The 22,148-nt window shown below is 46.1% G+C and overlaps 1 protein-coding gene across 1 annotated transcript; it reads right to left on the bottom strand.

Annotated features, from left to right (window-relative positions):
* Positions 1-10,062: 10,062 nt before the first annotated feature.
* Positions 10,063-20,308, bottom strand: LOC128404945 (uncharacterized). The gene is made up of 2 exons (XM_053371048.1): positions 20,152-20,308; positions 10,063-12,288 (listed from the first exon to the last, which is right to left on the bottom strand). The coding sequence occupies exon 2, from the start codon at positions 12,275-12,277 to the stop codon at positions 11,192-11,194; it is 1,086 nt and encodes a 361-aa protein (XP_053227023.1). The 5' UTR covers positions 12,278-12,288; positions 20,152-20,308; the 3' UTR covers positions 10,063-11,191.
* Between the last annotated feature and the right edge of the window lie 1,840 nt (positions 20,309-22,148).

The following is a 22,148-nucleotide window of genomic DNA, read 5'->3' as shown; positions in this document are numbered from 1 at the left end:
TCAGCAATTCAAGTATTCACCAAAGCTAGCAATTGTAGCCCAAGCAAAGGGACTGCTTCCCTTATGTACAGGAAAGGGCCAATATCCCTCTGGCCATTCGCGGAACAATGCCACGCCCTTATATATGGGGGGAAATGGCCAGAGAGTCAAAATTCATAGGATTATTTTTTTTTTTTTAATATTCTCAGTCATTTCAGCCTTACCATTTGCAGACAAAATATATATATATATTTCTGCCCTTTATTTACAGGATTGGTCAAGGCGCATATGTATTTTTATGTGCTTAAACTTTGAATTGACTTTGAAGTCTGATATTTAAATAGTAGACAAAATGATAAACACTGTAATCACTCAAATGCTTGATATTACCAGTTGTGCTTCAAAAACATCAAGGCTTCACCTCTCACCTTTTAAAACTAAAGAGCAAAGCTAGGCTGAATTTCAACTCCATCACCACACCAGAATTTAAGAATTACCCTCCAATGCTTGCAGACACATGTCCCTTCCACACAGCCACAAATTGGGAGAGTTGAAAGAGACCCTGGGGTCATCTAGTCCAACCCTCCAAAATATAGGGTTTACAGCAAGATTTCACAGCAAGATTTGTACTATCAAAGAGACATACCCATTTAAGTACAGATTTACAACTGAGAAAGGAAACATCTATGCTCCTATCATGTACTAATGAAGAGGAAAATAAAAGTACCCAACTTTACACAGAACCGTTTTAGCAGATCTTGAGATAGTTTGAGTGAGTTTACTTCCTTAGACTAAAGAATGCAAGTTCCTAGTGAAATGATATTTAAAGGAAGATTGAAGTGAACAGTTTTTTTTTTTCTAAGATAGGGAGAGGATCTTTTATTAAGCATAGTTAAAACAGCCATAGATTTGATTTAAAGGGAATACAAAAGTGAACAAATTTTTTTTTCTGAACTTGCAGAGGAATAGTAAGCCTAATTTAGATTATTATTATTAATTTTTTTTAAAAAAAAATAACTACACATAGGAAAGTGAGATGCAGGGTACCTTAGGAAAGATTGCTCCCCCCTCTTTGCAGTTTCCTTTAAAGGAAGCTTACTCGGGAGTAAATTTACCTGGCACAGAAGTAAGAAGGGAGAAAAAAACTGAAAGAGACAGAACGAAACAAAGGGGGGGGGGCATTTTCTGAGAAAAGAGGCCAGGAAGTCTTATAGAGACTGATATCAGGAGCCTTACAATAACTCTTCTATCCAACCAAATCAAAGTTAAAACTGGACTCACATATTTTTCTTAGAAGGAACACCATACTTTCATAGGCACATGCTTGATGAAATACATACACTGCATTTTAGCTTGAGAGAGCAATTGTGCTCAACTAGGCTTTTGCAGCAGAAACATTTGGTTAACTTCACATTCCAAAATAGACTGGAACACAGGTGTGCTCACAAACTCAAAAGTTACGTCAAAACATCATTTACCATTAGACTTAAAATCACCCTCCTCACTTAAACTAGAGGAAGGAGGTGGGGTAATCCTCCTTCCAGAACACAAGTAGCATGTATACAGGATTTTACCACTTGGGAGGAAAACTCTCTTTTAGAGCTTCTCTCAAAGAACAAACATTTGCACACTTCATTCTCCATTTTGTCTTGTTTCAGGTTGACAAGGCCCAACATGGCTTCCTTAGATTTAAAATTTTGAAGCAAGCTTGCTATTTTAAAACTATGTGCATTTAAGAACAGTCTGTGGATGCCGAAGCCAATGTAAACACAAACCCTTTAAATATTTCTAAATCTTTGAGTACATCTCTTATTCATTTTTTTTTTTTAAAAGAAACTAAGTTCTCGAATGTGTGGGCTCTCAGGCTGGGCTGTTATTATATCTACTGCCTTCTGAGCACCATTAAGTTTACGGTTTCATGTTTAGTTTTAGGTTATAGTTTAACAACACAAATTTGATATGTTCAGCTCTCCCTAAGGGTTCACACCCTGATTGTGTTGAAGGATCCCTGAGGTGGCCCAGGTGGTGGGCCTACGCTACCCACTAAAAGTTACAACGGTCTCGTACTTTGTACTTGAAAGACCATTTTGCCCCTTTATTTTATTTTATTTTATTTTATTTTTTTCCAACTGGAGATGACAAGCTGGAGGGGCGTATTAGAATCCTCTCTGGGGCAAAAAGGCTTCATGGAAGCTTTGTTGCCAGGAGGAGTCCAGCTAGGGTGTTTAGTGAGCTCCCATTTCCCTCTAGTATAAAGGACAGAAAAGGACAGAAAGAATGGACACACAAGGGGGAAGACAAAGAGGGGGGAAAGGGTAGAAAGAAGAAAATAATATTCTTTCAGTATTTAAGGTACCTTTGATGATCTCTTTAACTCAATTCCTGCCTATCAACGAACCGCAAATAACTTATCATCTATAAAACCTCAAACATCAGCCTTAAAACCACGGGTCTCTCTCTCTACCCGCTACACAACCACGGATCCTGAAATTCTGCCTCAGTACTGCTTACACAACTAGTCCTAGTGTGGGGCCCCAATTCCCCCTCTACCACCCACGACAGCCTCCTGCCTAGCCTTTGAGACTAAGTTCGGACCCCTACTGAACGCCTGCGCAATGCCGTGCCAGATCGGGGTCCGAGAAAACACCCAAGGTTTGAAAGGAAGCAAATGACCTTGCGTTAAAATACTTTTGAAAAGACGCCTCTGGACGACTCCGAGAGAGGGACGTCAGAGAAAACAGTAAAGAGCCACGCTTTCCCGGACTCAATTCCAAGACGGAAAACGGGGGAGAACAGGAGAGAGTGAGATCGGAAGGACGCCTCTGGACGACTCCGAGAGAGGGACGTCAGAGAAACAGTAAAGAGCCACGCTTTCCCGGACTCAATTCCAAGACGGAAAACGGGGGAGAACAGGAGAGAGTGAGAGAATTAGCGTTCCCGGACGACTCCGAGGGGTAACGCCGGAAAACAGTAAAGGGGTCACAATTTCCCCGGCCACACTCCGAAAGGGAAATTGGGAGAAAAGGGAAAGTTTTAGACGTACCCGGACGACTCCGAGGGGTAATCGTCTGACAGTAAAGTTCCGCGATCTCCCTGGCCACACTCCGAGGGGGAAAATCGGGGGAGGAAAGGAGAGTATCTAAGGCGTTCCCGGCCGACTCCGAGGGGTAACGCTAGAAATGAAAGAAGGAAAGTCTGGCTGTCGTGGGGACGCTGCTTCTTCCACCCCCCTCCCAATGTATTTACTTCAAACCATACTCACGTTCGAAGATGTCCCCCGCGGATCCCGGGATCCTTTCCCTCTAGCCGGCTTGACCTTGCCTTTGCTCCCCCTGGCTGGGCTTTTGGTGACGATTGATTACCGCCCACAAAGAGGAGGCAGGGAGAGGAAGAAGGATCCCTGGGCTAAGGTTGCCCAGTGGCGCCCGATCCCCTCTATCTCCCTCCTCACCTTCGCAGGAGAACCAAGTGTCCCTGAGCATGGTCGCCAAACTGTTGCCGGAAATATCCGAGGGCTCCCTTGGACAAAAAGTAAAGACACCAACCAGGATAACTTGGAGCAAAACAGCAGCCTGTAGGCTTGGCCTTTATTGAACTGTTGCAACAGGGTGTTCCCCTCACTTGCAAGAGAGAGGAAAGACCCAGAAAAATAGTGTGCAAGGTCTTATAAAAACTTTTTGAAATTCCCCTCCTCTAGGTCAAGCCCACCCCCAGAAACATCATGCATACATTACAGAAAGGAGGGGTTGAGGGAGGAGTTGGTGGTAACCTGAGTGTCTTGTCACCTGGCTGGTTCCTCCTTTCCCCCCTCCCCATGAGTCACTTCCAGGAGACAAAGGGGAGTTTGCAGTTTCCTGCCCCCTGAGGGAAGATCTGATCATTGTCCATTGTTTCAGTCCATGCTGAATCCACTCCCATATGCAAGTTCTTTGTGATCTTGATTGTCTTCTGTCTGGGATCATCAGGGTTGGCATAGCAACTGGGCAGGGCTCCTGTGGATGTGCTGAGACGGTGAAGGGATTATGGCTGACCAGGACCAAGCCACCCCCCTTTGATAGTTCTTGTCATATGGAGTAAAATAAAATGGAACAGTGCAAATCCGATGTATGGTTGATTTTCTATGAATTTATAACAGAAATGTGGCGAATGTAGTGTGTGATGGTGTGTGTGTGTGAAGTTTGTACAAACAGAATGATTGGGGTGGGGGGGTTCCTGCTACAATATCAACATGTTAGTTTCTGAGCAGTACTTGGACATATAATCCTCAAACCATTTCCATTGTATTTTTATTTTCTGGTTTGATTGGTACCTTATTACTGCAGTTAATCTTGCCCATTCTATAAATTCTATTTATCCAGTCAAGCTTTGTGGGTATATATTTCCCTTTCCAATTTTGTGCAAGGAGTAGCCTTGCTGCGGCTGTCACGTATAAGAATAATAATTTCCTATCTTTACCTATTATACTCAGTAAAGATGCCTCTGTTTTTTCCTTTAAATTAATTCTGAGCATCTTTTTTATTTCCTCGTGAATTTTTTAACTTTTCCGCAACCCCACCATAAATGTATCAATGTACCCTCTGCCTCCTCACACTTCCAGCACTTCCTTTCTCTTTAAATGGAAGCTGAAAGTTCAAGGAAGAGTCCAGGAACATCCCAGATTTGGGATCCCAAACAAAGCGCTCACAGGCAGCACAGTGCCCTTGCACACCCCACCTGACACCTGCGAAGGCCTCCCTTGCCACTAGTAATTTGGGGAAACAAATAGGGGTTTGTGGGGTATCTTGTAATGAAGTCTCCCTATCCGCCATCACTCTTCAGCTATTACATACTGCAGGCTAGCAAACCATAAATCATAGAATCTTAGAGTTGGGACCACAAGGGTCATCTAGTCCAACCCCCTGCAATGCGGGAATCTCAACTGAAGCATCCCTAACAGATGGCCACCCAACCTCTGCTTAAAAACCTCCAAGGAAAGAGAGTTCACCACCTTCCGATGGAGATCATTCCAGCACTTCTCTCTTTTTTTGAAATTTTATTGATTATTTTCACATAACAAATTATTTCAGCAATTATATTTTCCCCCCTGATGGAAGCAGAGAGCTGGAGGAAGAGGGTTTGATGAGAAAGGGTTGAAATCAAAGCAGATCTTAAGCACAGAAAGGGATGTCAGACCCTCCAAGTGTCCCTTTTTTCCAGGGACGTCCCTGATTTAGAGAAGCCGTTTCTGATTTGATCCCAGAATGTCCCACTTTTCCTTAGGATGTCCCTATTTTCATTGGAGAAAGGTTGGAAGGTATGGCGTTATCCCACCACAGAGCCATCTGAAGGCAATCTTGTATACAGAAGGGTTTTTTTTAATGTTTAATGTTTTATTATATTTTTATATATGTTGGAAGCTGCCCACAGTGGCTGGAGCAACCCAGTAAGATGTGTGGGCTATAAATAGTAAAATGTTCACTATGGAATGGGATGTCCCTATTTTCATCGGAGAAATGTTGGAGGGTATGGGATGTACACCATAGAATGAGATTTCTTTTTTTGATGGAGGGGGGGAGAGGAAGACAGGACAAGGACAAGCCAAACTGAGATGGAAATTTGTTTGTATGGTGCCATCAGTGTGCATGGTATATTGCAGAGTAAAGGAGGGCAGTTCCTTGCCCTGAGGAGCTTACAATCTAAATTTTCCACAGGGGAAGCAGGGGGGGGTGTTTAAAGCAGCAAAGCTACCGTATATGCAGTTGTTTTATTCGCAAAGTGCCTCATTACAGGCTGTGTTACAGAAGGGCATGGCAATGAGTGGGTTGTGTGTCAAAAGGGCTTCCTGCAAAAGGTGGGGCTTGAGGTTCACATACGGGTTTGAAACAAACAGGCAAATATTGGGCTGCAGGCTTCTGATTTTTACAGAACTAGGAACTGCCACATTTCCCAACCTTATAAAGAAAAGATCTGTGAAGCAGGGCTCAGTTAATGTTTGCTGACTCCTGTGCCCTCTGCTGGAAATTCTCATGGCAGCACCCTTTCTGTAAACTAGTCAGCAACTAGTTTGGTAAAGGCCGGTTTCTCCACCCAGAATCCTTAAAGTGGTCTCTTAGCAGCTTCTGTTGCAGTAGATACCACTTTTCTCTGTGCACCTTTCATTTTGCCTCGTGCTTGGCAAATGCGAGAGGATCAGGTGGCCCTCCTTAGAAGGCGTCTGTGTGGGTCCAGGAGGCTCCAGTTTCTGATTTCTAAAGGATTTGCCTGCACTGCAATCCATCCTGAAGGAAAGCTGCAGGTCTTGTCCCCTGTTGTACCTGGCTTTTCTATTTTTCAGAATAGCAGGCAGTGATAAATAAAGCCCATGCTTGAACAAAAAGGATATCCAGGCGTTGCCAGTGGGGCTTCCTCCCTAATTCTTTGTTGATGGGGTTGGGCATTACTATTCTCTGACACCTTTGGCACTAATGTTGTCAAATAATTCCACTTCTCTGGCATCAGGGCTGAAGCCTACAGGTGCTGGGCCTTGAATATGTGACCTGTGGGATTTCAGGTGAATATTTGGCCTGCGTGTAACCTCCCAGATCTGCGCAAAGAAGAGAACTGCAGAGGGATGATCCCAAAGATCTCTTCACAGCAACAGGCTACCACAAGGCAGATCTTTAACCGTGATCCATATACACACTTCCAGCTTGCTTGCTGGTCTGAGCAACTAGAAACTGGGGGTGTGTGGGGAGCAAGCAAGCAAGCAATGCGTTTCCAAACATGGATCTCTGCTACTCCTCCCGAACAGATAATCCATGATATCACAAATTTTCTGACTGGGGTTAGATGCACCCAGACTTGACATCCATTTTGCCTCACTGGATCAGGTCAACTATGGATTCAGGGGGCGGGGCGGGGAAGAGAGTCAAGCAAACAATTCATAATTCAAGATGGGGGGCAGGTTCCTCCTCTGTGGGCGTGGCTTGAACCTCACTTATAAGGTAGGGTTTTTGTGTCACCGGACACCAGATGATCGGCAGGTGGGAGGTTCTGCCCACCTGTCAGGGGGGCCAGTGAGGGTGCAGGATTCGGACTCCGGCCCACTGGTCCAGACCCTTCAAGTATCTCGATTTTCCAGGGACAGTCCTGGAATTATGAAAGCTGTCTCGGCTTCTGATTTGATCCCAGAATGTCCCTATTTCCCCTGCCAGGGCCGCCCACTCTGAGCTCAGGGTTGGAGGATGAGGTGGTGCTTGCCCCGAGCGATGGCAGCGGTGGCAGCGGCGACTGCAAGGAAGCACCCCATGTCTGCCACTGCCAGCCTCCTCTCTTGGGCAGTTTGCAGTGGCTGCTGGAGAGCAGGTGAGGAGGGAGAGAGGCTGTAGCCACTGAGCCCGTGTGACGCGCTTTCTCTGAGGTACAGTCTACCTTCCATTCAACTTCCGAAACGTTCAGAAACCAAAGCTCCTGCAGCTAATCGGAAGCCGCGGAAGCCCTGTCAGACATTCAGCTTCCAAAAGAACGTTAGAAAACTGGAACACTCACTTCTGGTTTTTGATCGTTTGGGAACCAGAACGTTTGACTAAGGTTACCAGATGTCCCCATTTCCCAGGGAGTCCCCAGATTTACAAATCGGTCCCCTTACAAAATCCTATCATTCCTACTGAAGTTGAAAAGTGTCCCCGGATTCAATGAAAAAAATCTTAATATGTTTAATTTCATAATGTGAAGATCTAAGGATGTTAATGTTTAAGTTAAATTAATTTAAGAGCTGTGATTTGGAAAACCGTTAAAAAGACATGCAATGAAATTCAACCAAGGGGAAGCGAGGAAGTCACTTAATAATGTTAATAAGTGTAATTTTTAATAAGGTTATGGTTTATGTTTGTTTGTTTTATCTGTTTGTTTGTTTATAATGTTGTGAAAACCAATAAAAAAAATTTACGTTTGACTCTCAAGGCGTTCGGGAGCCAAGGTACAACTGCATAGACAAAGGACAGAGTCACCCTGGGCAAGAAGAAAGGGGGAGCGGAGCACAAGGAGACTTGATTTAAACAAACAAATTCTTGGTGTGTGTTTTTTTTTTGCAACTCTAGCAAAAATCAAATCAAATTGGGATTAAGGGACTTTCTCAGGATGGTGGAGGAGGTGTAGCCGTGGGGGCTTTCGCCCTCCTTCCGATAGGAAATGCTCTGCAGGAGTTGGGCGGTGGGAACAAAAAATACAGGGTCGAGGGTGGTAAGTTGTGTGGGAGTGAGAAATGTCCCTATTTTCGTCTGATGAGTGTTGGGAGGTGTGCTGGTCAGATCCTGTTCCTAACCCCTGTTTTAGAACTGGAGCCAATTCTATGCCTGAATATGTAGTTTCCTACTTTGGGAGTCAACAGTATATCAATATATCATAACATAAATGTGTATTTTAAAAAGGAATTGGTGGAGAAGTGAACAGGTGTCACCCATTATATTAATTTTTGCTTTTCTCTGACTAAAGTAATCAACTTTAATACAGTTCAGCAAGTGGTATGAGTGATTGTAACCGCCAGGTTAGTGACTTACTGCATTCACTCCCCTCCACAAAAAGCTCAACAACTTTGGGCCACCCTCCCCCCCAAAAAAGCTCCACAACTCTGGCCCATTTTCTTAAACTGGAGTCCCCCAAAATAGTAGGCGTGTTATACACGGGGTGGGGGGGTGTTATTCACGGAAAAGTACAGTAACTTTGCTCCGCTAAATGTGTACAGTGGTACCTCGGGTTAAGAACTTAATTCATTCTGGAGGTCCGTTCTTAACCTGAAACTGTTCTTAACCTGAGGTACCACTTTAGCTAATGGGGCCTCCCGCTGCCACCGCAATTTCTGTTCTCATCCTGAAGCAAAGTTCTTAACCCGAGGTACTATTTCTGGGTTAGCGGAGTCTGTAACCTGAAGCGTCTGTAATCTGAAGTGTCTGTAACCCGATGTACCACTGTATCCTGCAGTTGACCTCCTTTGCAAATGTTTTATGTTGAAATCTTTAGGATAATATTTTAATTTCGTGTTAATTGTGTTGCTTTGTACGTATAATTTTCATTCCCACTCCTGTAATGTTTTATTCTGGATTGTTCTATTTGATGTTTTAATTTAGGTTGTAAACGGCTTTGAGATTTTTTCCCTTTAAAAACAGATAGTAGTATAGAAATGAAATCAATGATGATGAAGACGCTTGCCCAGTCTCCTGCCATTACCACCAGTGGAGGCTGCCGGTGACCTTTAATGCACCTGCCAATTTTTCTTGCCCAGGAACTTGCCTTTGCCAGACCTTTTACATGGATTGGTTGAAGGAAGTGGGCATGTCCCCCCCCCCATCATCTTTCCACTGACACCCCTCCCCCGAACGCTATTTACACTGATCTTGTTTTAACAACTTAGGGCAAAACAGACTGCGTGCATAGCAAATTATTACTGGGGGAGATGGCACAGGAGGGAAAGGGTTAACCTGGGGTTGGGCCAGCTGCAAGCAATGATTTTAAAATGTGCTTGAAGTCACATCCAGTTTGACCCCAAAAGCAGAAAATCCAGTTGGCACTCCTCTAATGCAAACTTGGCCTGTGTACGTAGCAGCGTGATCATAGGAAATTTACTCTGCAGCTGGGAGATCACATTTTTCAGTACTTCCTACACAAACACTCAAGGGCAAAGCCGGAAACAGGACAGGGAGAAAGCTGGGCCGCAATTTTCATGTGCACGGCATTCCCTGCTACTTCTGTGGAATTTAAGAACAAAGAATGGAAGTACTTGTCCCCATTCACTTTTCTGCTGTTCTTTCCAGGCACCGCCTGTGATTTAAAGCTCCGTGTCTGAGCGCGCACCCCTCCCCCCTCACACTTCTGAATATTACTTTTTCAGAATACTGAGGGAAATATTTAAGTTACTTGACAGGTGCCAATAGGCCTCAGGAAGGCCACGAGTTCTTATGCTTATTTCCTGATGTGTTTATTTCAGGAGCCGCTCTTGATTCTGGCGTTTGCTGTGACAAGGAATGAAAAAGCAAAACAGTCTTCCCTTCTACAGCTGCGTGGTAACTTTTATTTTAATAATAAACAAAAGTTGCATTTTTCTCTCAAAAAAACGAGCTCATTATTAGATCATGGCAATACACAGATTTATTTAAATCACCAAAATGATTAGTTTAAAAAGTAGACGGTTAAAATCAACCAAAATCTGAACGTTCTCAGTGGTGAGGTTCCACTCTGAAGCATGATCAAAGAATCAAAAGGAGAGTTGTTTTTAAACATGTGCAAAGTGCCTGTCCTCCATCGCAAAGTGTCCACAGTCAGAGGGTTTGGCTTCCAGGCAGAGCAATGAAAGAGGCAGGAAAGGTACGAGGAATGGAATCGTCCCATTGGCTGCCTCTCCTTCGACCAGACCTTCAGTCCATTTCCTCTCATTCGTTCACCAGGTCAGGTTCTTGGCCTGGCAGTTTCTGAAAGGGACATCAACTCCCACTGACACCTGGGCACTCACCTGTTCTACTTCAGTTTCCCAGCCTAGCAAGAACAACAACCACCACCAAACAGGGATACACTAATCACTTAAAACAGATCTACAATTCCCCAAGTGGTTTAACAGTCCATCCCTTTTCTGGTTCCCAGGATTCTTTTGAAGTGTGTGGTCCAGAAGGGACCCCCATTGTGGTTGAGGCAACAACTAGCTGTTCTCTAGGGAGTCAGGACTAGTTCAGATGCATTGGGGTGGTCGCTCTTACGCTTGAACAGTACAGTGTCTCCCAAACTCTGTTCTCCAGAACCCTGGAAGCTTATTGAGGTTCCTCAAATGAAAAGACAGGCAATGGCTGATGAAATTCTTGGAAGGAGAGATTGCCATGCCCCACTCCTCGAACTTCCTCAACACAGATGGGCATTTGCTGCACAAAAGCTGAGTGTTTGTCACCTAAAACACCTCCCAGAATCTTCCAAAATGCACAAGGGATGGGGACAAGAGAAGGTCATGCAGATAGAAGATAAAAGTTCCCTGAACGTAAGAAAACATGGAAGTCACTAAGACAGGGCCACGGTGATGAGGAACACATATTCTAAAGGAGGGCTGTTGCTGTGGCTTGAATTAATTTAAACAGATGAAAACTGACCACGCAGGGCCAAATTCTATACAAACACAGAATACCCTTTTTTTTTTTATATCGTTCTGGAGATTGGGGGAGGGGGAGATTAACCCCTATGTTGCCACCCTTCAGTCTCGCACCCTGCCCACCCCAGTTCAGTTCATTTTGATCAGGATCTGTTCAGCGAAGAGCTTTTTCAGCTGAGCCACTTCAGCTGAAAGTGATGCTAGCTGGCTTCGCAAGGTGCTGTTTTCCGCCTGGTACTCAGGCCCCGGCGGGGCGGGCAGCTGGGCGCCGGGAGCCTCCGTCTCACAGCAATTCTCAAAGGCCATTGTGCCCACAGGGCCGGCGACATTCCCCTGCTCCTCCCGTGAAGCTGGGGCCCTCCAGGTTCCTACCGGTGGAGAGGGCGTGTAAGGTCCAGGTTGCTCCCCACCCGTCTCCTCGGCCCCCCCAGCCATTTTGAAGCGCAGCTTGTGGGGGAGGCCTTTGACGCTCTCCCCGGACTCGTAGCGGCCAACCCGACCCACGTCAGCTCCCTCGCTTGGGGCATCGGGCACCAGGCAGTGCCCGTCGTAGGCACCCCCTTCCTCTGCCCTGTCGCGCTCCTCAAAAAATACAGGGCTGCCCATGCTGGAACTGCCTGGCGTGGAGAAACCAGAATCCTCAGAGCTGGTGGCTGGCTCTGGGCGGAAAGGGCAAGCATAGTGGGGTGTGTCAGGAGCCACAGGGTAGTGCTGGGGTGGGGCTGGTGGCTGGTGGATCTCGGTGGCAAGAGCAATCACGGGCTGGTGAGGCTCAGCCGGGTCCCGGATCAGGCCGAAGCGGAACTTGAGGGCCAATAGCTCTGCCTTGAGGCGAGCGTTCTCCTCCAGCAGCGCCAGCACCCGGCCCTCCAGCGCTAGGTCGCTGACCCGCCGCTTCTCCCGAGAGCGCTTGGCCGCTTCATTGTTCTTCTTCCTCTTGTCCCAGTAGCCGTCATCCTTCTTGTCATCCGGGGTGAATTCCCGCTTGCGCCGGGCCGTGCTGGAGGAGCCCCCAGGCTCCCTTGGCTGAGGCCCAACGTTGCCTCCTGTTCTGAGCAGGGAGTGGCTTAGCAGGCCGTTGACTGAGAGCAGCGAGACGGTCTCTTCGGCAAAGCAGGACACCGCAGTGCGCAGCTCACACACGTGGGCTGGTGGAAGCGGCTGCGGAAGCTCCCGTTGAGGCTGGGCTGCAGGGTCCTCCAGGGGCAGGTCCATTCCCTCAAAGTCTGTGGGGTGGGAAGAAAGGAGAGCAAGTGGTTGAGAGCATGCTAGGGCTGTTTTCTCTCAGTGTGTGCACCTGGGAAATAAAGAGGACCTCGGGGCAGAAGGAACTTTTTCAAAGGTCCAACCGTGACCTCTGCAGGTTTCCCAGGTGTCCCAGCAAGAGTTAACATTGCCAAGAGGTTGCTTAGTGTTCGAACAAACCCACAAATATGTAAGGCAGTGCCAAAGAGGCTGGAAATGTCAATATTATTAGTCATTCCTAAAGCTGTTTTTAGCTACGCAACCCACATTTATCCTTACAACAGTCATGTAATAAGGCAGACTGCTATTTATGATGTGTTTTCAGAGATGAGTCGCTGAGATCCAAAAGAGACTTGATAAGCAGGAGTTCAAACACACCAATATTTCCTACGCTGGAGAAATACTTGGCAATACTAAGAGACTGAGCTACAAAACCAAGACGTCCCCAGTTTGAACCTTGCGCCTGCCAAGAGCTCATCCATCTGCATTCTGGAGATAAAAACCCATGTCTACCTTATGTAGTTGTTAGAAGAACCACAAAGGAGCACATGTGACTGGTCAGAGGGTGCCAATGTAATGTAAACGCTGAGTATTACTGCTAAAAAAGGGTGAACTTTTAAAGGACAGAGGCAGAAGTCGAGGTTACACCCCAAATCTGAAGCAAGTCAGTGGCGACTTGGGGGCGCATCCAGACTTCCTTTTGTGCCACGCTTTTCCAGCACAGGTCTGTGGAAAACCCAATTGCCCTTTGCTCTGATTCAGCAGTAATATGTGGGTTTTCCTGGGGAAAGTGCCGGGACAAAACAACAACAACAAAAACCCACTACTCGGACACGGAGTTTTAAAGCCTGGACCTGTGCCTAGAAATGTGGGACAAAAGAGAAAGACTGTGGAAGAAAGGGGTCAAGTTCACTGCATGTACAATGTTAAAGGAAAATATAATGAAAATGATGTATAGATGGTATTTGACCCCTGTTAAATTAGCAAAGATTTACCATAACTGTGATAATCTGTATTGCAAATATAAAGAAAAAGAAGGTACTTTCTATCATATGTGATGGACCAGCCCCAAGGTGAAAGACTTCTGGGAAAAGATTTATAACGAATTGAAAAAAATGTTGAAATATACATTTATTAAGAAACCAGAGGCCTTTCTTCTTGGAATAATAGGTTCGGAATTGCCCAAGAAATGTGTTAAATTATTATTAGCTAATTTTATTAGCTAAGAAGTGGAAAACGCAAGAAATACCAACAGTGGAAGAATGGCAGATGAAGATGATGGATTTTTCAGAGCTGGCCAACCTGACTGGAAGAGTCCGTGACCAGAAGGAGGAGGAGTACCAGGAAGAATGGACGAAATTTAATGATTATTTAGTCAAATATGTTAAGTTAAACTAATTGGAAAAAGCTTGCAAATACTAGATAGGCTTAGGATTTAAATATGTAATGTGATGAATTAATAAGTTTAACGCTGAATTGAAAAGAAACAAAGATGTTAAGTGATTAAGTTAATTTTATAAGAATACTGATTTGGAAAACCGTTAAAATGATATGCATTGAAATTCAACTAGAGGGACACGAGGAAGTCACTTAACAATGTTAATAAGATTAGTCTTAATAAGGTTATGATTTATGTTTGTTTGTTTATTTGTTTGTGTGTTTATAATTTTGTGAAACTCAATAAAAAAATTTGGGGGGGGGATAGAAATGTGGGACAAAAGACAGTTGGGATGGGATTTAACAGATTGATGGGGGGGGGCTTGTGTTGAGTCAAGGCCACATCATCAGGAGCATCAGAGAAATGGGACAATTAATCCATGCAGCTCAGTATTGGCAGCTGCTCTCCAGGGTTGCAGGCAGGAGTCTTTGCCCCCAGTTCTCCCTGAAGATGCTGGGGTGGCATGCAAAGCATGAGCTCTCCCACTTAGCTGCAATCCTCCCCAAATATTTTTTTTAAATGGTGTTGCCAGAGTGGATAGAATCGGCATTTGGGTTTATTGCTGGGTCTGGTCCCTGTTTTTTGTTACGTGGCCTGTAGTTGTTTTGGATCAAGGCTGTTTGTAGGCAAGGACAATCCAGCGTCTGAGACCCACAAGAGGGAAATACCATTTTCTAGATGGATGATACATGGAAGACAGGAAGCTGATTATACAGAGTCAGACCATGGCTCCATCTGGCACAGTACTGTCTACACTGACTGGCAGCAGCTCCCCAGGGTTTGAGCCAGGGATCTTTCCCCCAACCCAACCGGAAAATGCTAGGGATGGGCCTGGGGTCTCTGTGCCTGCAAAGGACGTGCTCTGCCACTGAGCTAGAGCTCTTCCTCCTTTTATAGAAACTTTGCCCTGGCTCACACATACGTATTATTTTTGGGGGGGTACCCCTGCACCCTGCATACATACAAGGCAGTACCACCAACATACATGGGAGTGATTTTTAATGTCTCATGTTTTACCATTTTTATGTGCTGTAAGCCACCCAGAGCGGCTGGGGAAACCCAGCTAAATGGGCGGGGTACACGGTAAATAATAAAATTATTATTCATTATTGTTATTATTTAAGCTGGGACTGTAGGTGGCAAGTGGTGTTCTGACACTTGCTGTTCTTTATTGGTCTGGCACAGTGTTGGAAACTCAGATATACAGTGGTACCTCTGGTTACGAACTTAATTTGTTCCTGAGGTCCTTTCTTAACCTGAAAACGTTCTTAACCTGAGGTACCCAAGGTACTATATCCGGGTTAGCGGAGTCTGTAACCCGAAGTGTTTGTAACCCAAGGTACCATTGTATAAGCTAATTGCCAAATGGCGCCTTAAACCTAGCATCACAATGGAATGTCTAGCCACTATTTTTCTTTTATGAAATTTTATGAAATTTACTATTATTATTATTCATTTCATTTCTATACCACTTTATATTTTAAAGAAAAAAAATCTCAGCGTAGTTGACAACAGAATAAAACATCAAATAAAACTATTTCAAGCTTCAAGGAATTTTTTTCAGATTCTTCTCTGACATTTTGCTTCCCCCATATTTATTTACCTACTTAATTTATATAGCTGCTCCATAGCAGAAGAACTCTAGAAAGTCAGTGTGGTTACCCTGGGAGATCAGGGTTCAAATCCCCACTCAGTCATGAAGCTCACTGGGTGACCATGGACCAGTCACAGCCTAGCACTGGTCTGGCAGTGTAGAGGATTACACCTGGACACCAGTCTAGCAAAACCTCATTGCTAGAGTAGCTGATATATTTTTTTAGCCATCCATCTCCACAGGAGTGACTGGATATCAGTGAGTGAGCCTGATGTGCCCTAAAACCCTCTATGTTTTACTCCGTCCTTCTCCCATGGTCATCCTCAAAATAGTGGTACAGTGGTATCTTGGGTTACAGATGCTTCAGGTTACAGATGCTTCTGGTTACAGACTCCGCTAACCCAGAAATAGTACCTCGGGTTAAGAACTTTGCTTCAGGATGAGGCCCCATTATCTAAAGTGGTACCTCAGGTTAAGAACAGTTTCAGGTTAAGAACGGACTTCCAGAACAAACTACATTCTTAACCTGAGGTACCACTGTATTAGATGGATAGGCTATATCAATGTTCTCCAACCCTGGGGCTCCAGCTCTTTTTGGACTACAACTCCCATAATCCCTAGCTAGCAGGACCAGTGGGCAGGGATGATGGGAATTGTAAACAGCTGGAGACTCAAGGCTGGGAAACACTGGGTTACATGCAGTGCTTTTTTAAAAAGGAAAAAGGATGCCGTACTCGCCATGAAGTTGTTACAGTATGTGCTACACTTTTAACATTTGGAGGTGAAAGGTGCAAGTACTGGGTACCCTTGAGTAACCCTTGAAAAAAAAGCCCTTGGGCATGGATAATGTGCTTGTGTGTGCCTGTGCATCTGACTCAAGGTGTCCGGGTGAATTTCATGACCATTTGAACCCAGATCTCCTCCTATGCCCCAAATGCTAGGCACTACACCACACTGAACATACTGTATATGAGGGTCAGGTAAAGGTAAAGGGACCCCTGACCATTAGGTCCAGTTGCGGCCGACTCTGGGGTTGCGGCGCTCATCTCGCTTTATTGGCCGAGGGAGCCAACGTTTGTCTGCAGACAGTTTTTCCGGGTCATGTGGCCAGCATGACTAAGCCGCTTCTGGCGAACCAGAGCAGCACACGGAAACGTCATTTACCTTCCCGCCGGAGCGGTACCTATTTATCTACTTGCACTTTGATGTGCTTTCGAACTGCTAGGTTGGCAGGAGCAGGGACCGAGCAACGGGAGCTCACCCTGTTGAGGAGATTCGAACCACCGACCTTCTGATCGGCAAGCCCCAGGCTCTGTGGTTTAACCCACAGCGCCACCCGCATCCCTGTATATGAGGGTACCTTTTAACATATGTGGTGGAAATGTAAGAAAGTGAAGGACTTCTGGGAAATGATTTATAATGAGATAAAAAAAATGTTGAAATATACATTTGTTAAAAAACCAGAAGCCCTTCTATTGGGTATGGTGGGTACAGAAATTCATAAGAATGATAAAAACAATTGTTTTTATATGTGATAAATGCAGCAAGGATACTATTAGCCCAAAGATGGAAACAAGAAGAAATACCAACTAAAGAAGAGTGGCAAGAGAAACTGATGAACTATGCTAAGATGGTGAGACTAACAGGGAAAATTCGGAACCAGCAGGACCAGACTTTCCTAAAGGAATGGAAGAAATTTTCGATATATTTGGAAAGCAATTGTAACCAATTGACATTGCTTGTAGGGCTAAAAGAAGTTTTGTAAGGAGTGATTTATAAATTATTGTGAAAAGAATTAAGACTAGATGTATTGGAAATTTGAGTTTATAGCAATAATTATAGTAACAAAATGCATAATTAGAAAGACTTTAGAAAACCATCAGAGGTTGAAGGAAGTCTTAGGCTATGCTAGCAAAAAAATTTGAAAGGATGTTATGCTGGAAAATATGTATAAAAGCCAATAAAAAAATTATTAAAAAAAAGAAAAGAACATCCTGTATATAAAAATACACCAGGAAAAAATGTGGCGGAACAGGAAACAATCCCCACTACAGATTACAATTGTTTTAGGTGGAGATCAGATTCCAAAACAATCAAGAAGTACCGTATTTTTCGCTCTATAGGACGCACTTCTTCCCCTTCAAAAATGAAGGGGAAATGTGTGTGCGTCCTATGGAGCGAAGACACCATAGCCCCGCGGCCCTCTCCTGGCTGGAGAGGTGACGCGCGGCTATGGCAGGAGCCTCTCCGCTGCGCGCCTTTCCGCTGCTCCCTGACCTGCTCTTTGGGGCTGGTGGTGGGCTTCCCCCCGCCAGCCCCAAAGAGCAGGTCGAAAGGAACCTGAAGCCTGGAGAGAGAGAGAGGGGTCGGTGCGCACTGACCCCTCTCGCTCTCCAGGCTTCCAAGGTAGCCGCCTGAACGCACCTTAAACGGCACCTTGTTTTAGAGCGGGAAAACAAGAGGGGGAAAATTCTCCCACTCTCTGCGCAGCGCTTCCTGCCGCTTCGCTGAAGGGGCGCTGGGCAGAGAGGGGGAGAATTTTTTTCCCTTGTTCTCCCCCCTCTAAAACAAGGTGCGTCCTATTGTCCGGTGCGTCCTATGGTGCGAAAAATACGGTAATTCATCTCCAGCCCCTCCTCAGCGTGGAGCTTCAGGATTAACTCCCACTGAGCTCAAATGGGACTTACTTCTAAGCAGACATGCATAGGATTTCATTGTATGTCTCTTCCTGGGCTGAAGGAGTGAGCCAGTGACCTCAGATCCCTTCTTCCTTCTCTCCCTCTTCTAGGCAATGCTGTTAACTAGGTCACTCCGCCATAACAGTTCCCTCCCTCCCACAAAACTCCCATTTACCCGAGTTGCTGGGAACATTCCAGTCCACGGTCAGGACTGCATGTGCCGTCCTGCCAAAGGAGGAAGGCTGGGAAGAACGCGCAGTTTGTTCCAAGAAAGAAAAAAAAAAGACCAGGAAAACTCCAATAACAAAAAACACCCACCCACATCTACTACACAACTACTATACGAGGAGCGCAAAAAGCACACTTTTGGGTTATGTAAGATACACCTCTCTTTCTAGGTCTTTGTTTTGACAGGTAAAAGGTTGCTTTGAATGACAGCTGCTAACCACCGCCAAGCCCAATCGCTGGGAGGTGTCAACACTTCCTTGTCAAGGTGAGGCTGAAACCAGAGTTTTGTCTGAGCACATTAAAGAAATGAAGCAGTTTTGAGTCGGATGAAAGGAAAAGAAGCTAGCTGTGCCATAGTTATTGGGGGAATAGTGCTGTTCAAAGTCATGTGTCGGTTTAATTAAATAATTAATACAAGAATTCGCACGGCTCTCTTTATCTTCACAAATTGCCAGTTCTGTAACCGGTGGCTCTGAATCTTCATATCTTTTGGAGATACAGGAAGTATGCAAGCTTTTGAACTACACTGAGTTCTGCGCAAGGTCAGGAATATAACTGCAGAGCAAACAGAAAGATATTTCTTACATCCCCCTATGTTAAGTCCGTTATATGGAACAAGCAGAGCAACTACACTTACTGCCAGCCTTCCTCAAAGCCTTGCACATCCATAGGTGACAATTCTAACCTCGCCTACCTGGGAGTAAGCCCCAATGAACTCAGCAGGACTTATTTCTGAGCAGACACGGTTAGGTTTGTGCTGACAATCTCACCCATGTATGTAGGTGCAGCACTCCAAAGGTATCCAAACACAACACTGTGAAGGCCAACCCTGGAGATTTTGCTGCCCCACATAATTCAAGGTGTGCCCCAGAATCCCTTGCCATGTCATGTGGGAGGCTGTGAGCACCCAGTGGGGCAAGTAGGCAAGTTTAGACTCAGGACTGTAATTGTCTTGCATGCGCATACCCTTTAGATGGAAATGTACATTGCTTCACTTACCGTACTTCACAATGTGGTAAGGGAGGCCCCTCCCCTGTTCACTCTGTTCAGTCCTGCCCCACAGACCTGTCCGGATGGTACCTGCCCATTGGCAACACCTGTTGCACTACAGCTTGCATGGCCTGCTATTTAGGGCCCACTGAAGGGAAGTTCTTAATGTTTGATGTTTTATTATGTTTTTAATATTCTGTTGGGAATTACCCAGAGTGTCTGGGACAGCCCAGTCAGACAGGCAAACAAGAACAAGAACAGTAATAATAATAATAATAATAATAATAATAATAATAATAATAATAATAATAATATACCGAAATATAATATTGCTTGTGCAGCCACAACAACACACACTATGCATGTTTACACTGGGGGTGGACCCTCCAAAGCCCAACAATATTACAACGATCTTACATACAGTTTCAGAAATATTCGTTGTGTACCCTGCATAGATAAAAAAATTCCATTTTTTAAAGGAAAAAAATGTGTGCATGAAATACGGAGCATGTGTGATGGCTGATCTCAAGTCTGCGTGCAATCCCTCGCCTCTCCTGACCTGGGAAACACTTTCTTCCCCGCAGATAACAGGTGGGAGTAGTTGATCGTTCAGGGAGGCGGGCGCGAAGTACACTCTGCACGCGCTCAGAGGCTCCCCATGATGGCACCTAAAACCACCACTGAGAGCGGCTGAGGCCCTGCGCGGAGAGACGCCCCGCAAGAAGCCACCTTCGCGTGAACGCGAGTGAAAAAGAGCTGGGTTAAAGAATTGGTGCAAACGGGGGGGGGGCGTCTCTCGCACAAGCCCAGGACCCCCCCCCGCACCGCCATCCCCTTTGTCTCAATGTATTGACCTACCTCTACCCCCCCCCCCCGCAGCCTGCCAAGCCTCCCCCGCGCCCCCCCCCAGCCTCACCTCGACGCAGCCGGGAGGGTCGGGCGGAGAGATGCGCGCAAGCGGGGCGCGGTGCAGGAACCACGTCCCCCTGGGGCCTTCGCCTTGCGCCGGACCTCGCCGGGCCTGCTGGCTTCTGCTGGTGCGCTGGAGGGAGCGTCCCGCGCCGGCGTCTGGAGCAGCGGCGGCCGCGGCAGCAGCTCCGGCCCTGGCGAGGCGCCTCCCCTCGGCGCGCCAGAGCCGCCCTCGCCCGAACCCGGGTCAGCCGAGGACGCCGCCTCGCCTGGCTTCACCCCGGCCGCGAAGGGAAGCGGGAAGGGGCCGCCGTCAGGCCCGCCGAGGCATCGCTGCTCTGCGCTCTCGGAGAACCAGAGGGGCCCCGAAAAGCCGAGCTGGCGCCGGGCAGCCGGGCCTGCGAGGGTGCGCGTCTTGCGCGCTGCTCGGCCTGCCTGGCGCTCCGGCCTGGCGCGCCCTTGATGCTTTGCGCACCTTGCCTGGGCAGGAGAGCGGCTGCCAGTCTTGCAGGTGGGCTGCCGGCCAAAGTTGGCCCTCTCGTGCCGCTGCCTGTCTTGCATTGTAGGACGCGTCGCTTCGTCCCGTTCTTGCGCGGTTTCCTAATAGGAGCGAGAGGTGTGTCGCGCGCACATCCAGCGAGAAGGCGCTGAAATGGTTTGATTCCCTGGATGAGTGACGTGCGGTACCCGTCAGAATTGGCCTTCTTTTCAAATATACAAGTAGATCATCACAGCAGAGGCAAACAGACCCCTTCAATAAGATAGTGCACCCACAGGTTCTCCAGGAGAGCAACTGGCACTATAAGAATGATTCAGATTCAGGCAATCCACAGCTCTGGTGTTTTGTCTGATACATGGCAAACTGGGTGAAAACTATTTCCCTGCCATCTCCCAGGACAGAGGGTGTTGCCTTTGCAAACTCTGCTAGGTATTTCATTCTGAAAACTAGAGAGAGATCCTCAGCTATCAAGGTAAACTCACCTATCACTAAAGCCCATTGCTAAAATCACAGCCAGTCATCCTGGGCAAGCTGTCAGAATAGCAAAGGATGGCCAGCCATCATCTGGGCAGTGCTTTAAAACAGGATTGAAGTACTGCCGTCATGTCTAGTTTGGCCCTTACTAGTACATTTAGGCTCTGTACAAAACTCTTGGAAAGATTGTGATAAATAAGGCACAAGAGAGGCAAGAGTGTGTATAAAGAATTGCTCCCATCAAAGCAGAAGAGAAGATAGAGAAGACAGGAACTGGTTGCAGCAAAAACAAAACCCCTCAACAGTGGAATATTCTTCCACTGAAGACTCTCTGAAATGACTGGCCTGGGATGGTCAAACAGATGATAATTTAAGGCCAATGTTGTTATATATATATTTTATTCTAACTGTTAAGTTACACATTCCTAGTATATTGTTACCTTTCAGATGAGGGACATTTGTTGAAAGAAAAATACTTGATGGTCTCCAAGAATTATTGCCTATTTCACAGCAAAGAAAGTCACAATCCATATGCATAACTCTGCAAGGCACATCATCGTTATTTCCATTTTATATATGAAAAAACTGCAGTTGGGAGAGAGAGAGAATGATTTGTCCAGAGCTATCTAGCATTTCCATAACTGAACTTGGATTTCATGCTGAGATTATAGCATCCTTGGTCCTGTTATAGGTTTTGGGGGAGAGGATCCCCTCTAAATCCTAGAAATTAATAAATGGTAGGATTTTGATTAACTGGGATGAAGGGAGAGATACAAACTGCAGATGAATTTCTAGGCTAGCCTATGCAAAAGGAGCTGGCTGAGCTAGCATCATGAAGAAACAATGCAGGGCCATTGGCAAGGCAAGAGAGTTGTCCTTCCCCCTTGCCCTGAGGTGTGAGCAAAGACTGGGGATTTGGAAGGTTGCCAGGGTAACTGGGTGTGATGTCACAGGAAGAGTTTGGGGCCTTTGGCAGGAGGCTTTGAATAGCTAAGAAAAGGCAGGCGGCAAGATGCCTCAGACTAGAGTGC

The sequence above is a fragment of the Podarcis raffonei genome, chromosome 17 (genome assembly GCF_027172205.1).
Source record: "Podarcis raffonei isolate rPodRaf1 chromosome 17, rPodRaf1.pri, whole genome shotgun sequence".
NCBI classification, from domain to species: Eukaryota; Metazoa; Chordata; class Lepidosauria; order Squamata; family Lacertidae; genus Podarcis; species Podarcis raffonei.
This window is presented reverse-complemented; position numbering and strand designations above follow the sequence as displayed.

What these genes read in the sequence shown, in the direction of transcription:
- LOC128404945 (XM_053371048.1), bottom strand. Translation starts at nt 12,277, where the DNA reads ATGGACCTGCCCCTGGAGGACCCTGCAGCCCAGCCTCAACGGGAGCTT.